Genomic DNA, 5,970 nt, shown 5'->3' on the forward strand with positions numbered 1-5,970 from the left:
ATATTGATTCTTCCTATCCATGAGCATGGAATGTTCTTCCATTTGTTTGTGTCCTCTTTTATTTCGTTGAGCAGTAGATTTTAGTTCTCCTTGAAGAGGTCCTTCGCATCCCTTGTAAGCTGGATTCCTAGGTATTTTATTCTCTTTGAAGCAATTGTGAATGGGAGTTCATTCATGATTTGGCTCTCTGTTTGTCTGTTACTGGTGTATAAGAATGCTTGTGATTTTTGCACATTGATTTTGTATCCTAAGACTTTGCTGAAGGTGCTTATCAGCTTAAAAAGATTTTGGGCTGTGATAATGGGGTTTTCTAAATATACAATCATGTCATCTGCAAATAGGGACAATTTGACTTCCTCTTCTCCTAACTGAATACCCTTTATTTCTTTCTCCTGCCTGATTGCACTGGCCCGAACTTCCAATACTATTTTGAACAGGAGTGGTGAGAGAGGACATCCCTTTCTTGCACCAGTTTTCAAAGGGAATGCTTCCAGATTTTGCCCATTCAGTATGATTTTGGCTGTGGGTTTGTCATAAATAGCCCTTGTTATTGTGAGATACGTCCCATTGATACCTAATTAATATTGAGAGTTTTCAGCATGAAGAGCTGTTGAATTTTGTCAAAGACCCTTTCTGCATCTATTGAGAAGAGCAACTCCAAAATACATAATTGTCAGATTCACCAAAGTTTAAATGAAGGAAAAAATGTTAAGGGCAGCCAGAGTGAAAGGTCGGGTTACCCACAAAGGGAAGTCCATCAGACTAACAGTGAATCTCTCGGCAGAAACTCTACAAGCCAGAATAGAGTAGGGGCCAATATTCAACATTCTTAAAGAAAAGAATTTTCAATCTAGAATTTCATATCCAGCCAAACCAAGCTTCATAAGTGAAGGAGAAATCAAATCATTTACAGACAAGCAAATGCTGAGAGATTTCGTCACCACCAGGCCTGCCCTACAAGAGCTCCTGAAGGAAGCAGTAAACATGGAAAAGAACTACCAGTACCAGTCACAGCAAAAACATGCCAAATTGTAAAGACCATCCATGCTAAGATATAGACAATTCTTTATCTAATCTTTTGTGAAGAAAATTAAACAACAACAACAACAAAAATCCAAAATTCAAATCCAGGAATTGCTCCACATCACATTATATTACTATTCTGCTATAATTAGTTTAGGAAAAATAAATGTGCTCTTGGGCTAATTTTTAAATGAATAAAATTTGAGATCAATTACAAATATGTGGTGAGAATACATATGTGTGTGTGTGCCTTTTGTATGTGTCTGCATGCTGTGCTTGCATATAACATGTCAAAGTTCTGAATGAGATTTTTCTCTGTGTTGTACCTATAATAGCTAACATATCAGATCACTTTCTATATATGCCAAACTCTGGGCAATATGGTTTACATTATGAATAAACTCATCTAATTTCTTTGAAACAAATATTATATTGATATTATCAAAATAATATTTATAATATTGAAAATCATGAAGTGGAAAGGCAATGTACAAATCAATATCTTATTTTTTTCTTTTCTTTTCTTTTTTTCTTTTCTTTTTTTTTTTTTTTTTTGAGGCAGAGTCTCACTCTGTCGCCCGGACTGGAGTGCAGTGGCTGGATCTCAGCTCACTGCAAGCTCCGCCTCCCGGGTTTACACCATTCTCCTGCCTCAGCCTCCCCAGTAGCTGGGACTACAGGCGCCCGCCACCTCGCCCAGCTAGTTTTTGTATTTTTAGTAGAGACGGGGTTTCACCGTGTCAGCCAGGATGGTCTCGATCTCCTGACCTCGTGATCCACCCGTCTCGGCCTCCCAAAGTGCTGGGATTACAGGCTTGAGCCACCGAAATCAACATCTTATTAAATAATATTGTTGCTGGGTTCCCTACTTCTAATATCTTACTCAATGGCACATACTATATTATTTCAAAAAATGCAGATTTAAGGTGTTTCCACATTTGGGTCTATAATAATAATATTCTGTATAATTTATTCTTTTTTGTAGTGCCATGAGAACGGTGAAAGATGGTTCTATCAGAAAACAGCTCCATATGTCCCAATGTATTATGTGCCAAATAGCTATCCTTATTATGGAACCAATTTGTACCAACACAGACCAGCTATCGCAATTAATAATCCATATGTGCCTCGCACATACTATGCAAACCCAGCTGTAGTTAAGCCACATGCCCAAATTGCTCAGCGGCAATACCTACCAAATAGCCACCTACCCACAGTGGTATGTCGCCCAAACCTACATCCATCATTTATTGCCACCCCCCCAAAGAAAATTCAGGATAAAATAATCATCCCTACCATCAATACCATCACTACTCTTGAACCTACACCAGCTCCTATCACTGAACCAACGGTGGACAGTGTAGTCACTCCAGAAGTTTTATCAGAGTCCATCATCACAAGCACCCCTGAGACAACCACAGTCTCAGTTACTACACCTACGGCGTGAAAACACCAAGGAAATATCAAAGAAGACAACACAGGTAAATGAACAATGTACAAAATGAATAATTCTGACAAGAAGCATGGATTTATGAATACAACCATAAATTCTAAAATAGTACAAATAGATAAACTAAGTGTGTTACAGAAGCAGAAAAAAAACAGGGTACTTACAATTTTACCTTGGTAAACCCATAGCATTGATATACCAGATTCTGTTCCAACTGGAAATTTAAAATAATTTTATTTGACAAAGTGAAAATAATTGGCAACTTTATTATCAAACTTTTTTATGACAATTGGGACACTCTTAGAATGTAATGGTTTTATTTCATCCTTATTCACACACAAACTATGACAGTAGAGTAAAACAGCAAGTAACACTTTCATGATTTTTATTTCAAAAATAATTTTAGACAAAGTTGTATAGAATATGGGTTTAAGTAAATTTTAATTGTGTAACAATTCTCTTGCACTCTCATTGTAGTATGAAGAGTGAAAGGAAATGATATGTTTCCATGCATTTCTTTATTTCAGACATCATTTCCAAAATGATTCATGAAGTTAAGCCTCTCATATTTCTCCTATTCTAAGATAAACCCATGGAAGAATTATAATGCTTAACTTGAAAAGCACATAAATATTAAAAGAATACTTTCAGAACACTGAATGTGATGCAAAATGTTACTATTTATTACTTGGACCAATGGATAATGGTAGACTCTAAAATAATCTGAAACTTATGAGAAGAATTTAAACAAAGAGAATGATTAACAAAGTGAAAAATATCCAAAGAGTGTAAAATACTTTGGGGAGGCTGGGCGTGGTGGCTCATGCCTGTAATTATAGCACTTTGGGACGCCGAGGCGGGTGGATCACAAGATCAGGAGATCGAGACCATCCTGGCTAACATGGTGAAACCCCTTCTCTACTAAAAACACAAAAAATTAGCTGGGCTTGGTGGAGAGCGCCTGTAGTTCCAGCTACTCAGGAGGTGGAGGCAGGAGAATGGCATGAACCCAGGAGGCGGAGCTTGCAGTGAGCTGAGATCGCGCCACTGCACTTGGGCTTGGTGGAGAGCGCCTGTAGTTCCAGCTACTCAGGAGGTGGAGGCAGGAGAATGGCATGAACCCAGGAGGCGGAGCTTGCAGTGAGCGGAGATCGCCCCACTGCACTCCAGCCTGGGCGACAGAGCGAGACTCCGACTGAAAAAAAATAAAAAACACACTTTGGGGAGAAAATTGCAAAATTTTGAGTTTCTTTGCAATAAATATTTTCAGTCCATCAGATATTTACATGCTTTATGATCTAAAATACCAGACAATGGTCTGTGATATCATGGGGCTAGCATTAGCCCAGAAAAATTTGCTTCTTTCATCTTCTTGCCTAATGACCATAGGCTGGTCATTACTTTCTCTGAATTTTTATTTTCTCATTTCTGGTTGCTATGAGACTCAAGTGAGAACGCACATGTGAAAGGATTTTAAAAACTGATCGATCTGTAAAATGTCATGGATTGGAAAAGATAAAGTAAAATTAATAAATATTAACATTTATTTTTAACCAATATCCTAAGTCTCCACTAAATGATAAAAACTGTACATAATTATGTCTGTTGATTCCCATAGTAACTATACGAAACAGATATTATTCCTATCTCAAATTTAGGGATAAAAACTAGTAGGACTGAGGACATTAAGTAAATTATCACAGCTAGAACATGCAAAAGGGAGGCAAACCAAACCTGTTTAGTATCAGATAGTGGGGCTTAATTACTATGTCATTTATTTTTATATGGGCTGTCTAACTTGCCAAAAAACAGGGAAAATACACTGTGATTTCCTTAGACTAGCGTATGGGTAAACTGTGTTGTTTAGTTGCTGTTCAACAGGATATCTGTTAAGAAAAAGAGAATAAGAGCTGGTTAGACAGCTGGCTTACCCTATTTTTGAGAACGAAATAAGAAAATTTTATTAAAGACAACATGAAAGCAAGTTATTTAATAAGTAGTTACATATTTTACTGATGCAAAATGTAAAGAAACATGTAAAAGACAGTTTTTCAGTAAATATTACATAATGTCTATTATTTTCAGTTTACTATATGCCTATTTTAAATATTTAAATTTAAATATTTAATCTGATTAACTTATGGGATACGACAAAAAAGAAAAATTATGGAAGCTAAATAAATATATATCATGAGAACTATTAACACACTATAAATAAATTTCTAAACTGTCTTTATTTTTTATAGGACTTGCTGAAACCAAATGACTACTTCACACTCTCCTTCAGTCATTTGTCCGCCTTCAGTCAACTGAAAATGTGATTTTCACAGATTCAGCTCTTCTCTCCTTACATTTTACATTCATGCCACATTCAATATTTTGATTCTTGCCCAATAAAGCCAACTGATTGCAACTGATTCTTTGAGAGGGGTTTGCAAAGGGACCTCAGGGATCTCTGAAACTTTGAAATGCTGACAAATTTAGTGTGAGTTAGAGTACACAAATTTACCTAAAAGCAGAGTTCACAGTTTCATCAGGTTCTCAAAAGTGGTTCATGGTCTGACACTAAGAATTTCTCCTCTAGGATGACACTGAGACCAGAGAAGAGCCAAGCCATAGTGTTCCAATCCAGGGGACCACAGAATGACTCTTGAGAGCCATGGGAACTCTAGAGTTAGCATTAAATTTCAGTGCCCAAACGTATTGCTAACGTTAGTCTAGATTATTCCTAAGAGTAAATTCTGGGCACAGGCAAATTACAAATGTCCACAACTACAAACACAGATACGTTGCAAAATTATAAATGTTGACAGAGACTCTAGACATGCATGACCAGATTTCCCCACACTGGAAGCCACAGTCTCACATCTGTTCAAACACTCACACACACACACATCACACATCAGAAAGCTTCTGGAATTCAGGTATTCAAGTTTGGAAAAACATGTGAATATTCAAGGTTCAAGGATATGACATAGCTGTTTTCTTAAACAAATATTGCAAGAAAAATCAGGTCACCTTTGTGCTTGGTCATATTTAACATGCCAGAAAAAAATAAAACTCACTCAGCCCTTATAAAATGTTTACTGGTCATTTATCTAATCTTCTGCTGTGACTCCCAATAGATGTGCTATTATTAGGATTGATTTACAGTCTTTTACCTGCTCTCTCCCTCAAATGGAGAGTCTGGAACAGAGGCACGGAAGGAATATGACATGGCTAGACCTTATTTGCTATGACCATTAATGATATTATTAATTTCTTGAAAAACAAAGTAAATATGTGGAAAAGGCAAAATTTATATCATTAAATATCTTATCACCTATTATACACAAGGTATTTCAAGAACACAAACAATAATAATGGCTGATAAAAATAAGCAACGAGCAGTTATAAAGTACATAATATTTGTCAATCTTCTTTTTTTATATGTATTTACTCATGTAATATGTAGTCATGAACCACATATATTTGTTCTTGTTGTTACTATAAGTGAA

General features: G+C 36.3%; 1 protein-coding gene across 1 annotated transcript in view; it reads left to right on the forward strand.

Annotated features, from left to right (window-relative positions):
* Nucleotides 1-4,890, forward strand: part of CSN3 (casein kappa) — a 16,930-nt gene extending 12,040 nt beyond the window's left edge. The window contains exons 4-5 of the mRNA XM_011927095.1: nucleotides 2,009-2,504; nucleotides 4,720-4,890. Of these exons, the coding sequence (XP_011782485.1) occupies nucleotides 2,009-2,470 (462 nt within the window). The 3' untranslated portion in view covers nucleotides 2,471-2,504; nucleotides 4,720-4,890. The remainder of the gene's footprint in view (nucleotides 1-2,008; nucleotides 2,505-4,719) is intronic.
* Nucleotides 4,891-5,970: the final 1,080 nt, after the last annotated feature.

Source organism: Colobus angolensis, unplaced genomic scaffold, assembly GCF_000951035.1.
Source record: "Colobus angolensis palliatus isolate OR3802 unplaced genomic scaffold, Cang.pa_1.0 Scaffold70, whole genome shotgun sequence".
Taxonomy (NCBI): domain Eukaryota; kingdom Metazoa; phylum Chordata; class Mammalia; order Primates; family Cercopithecidae; genus Colobus; species Colobus angolensis.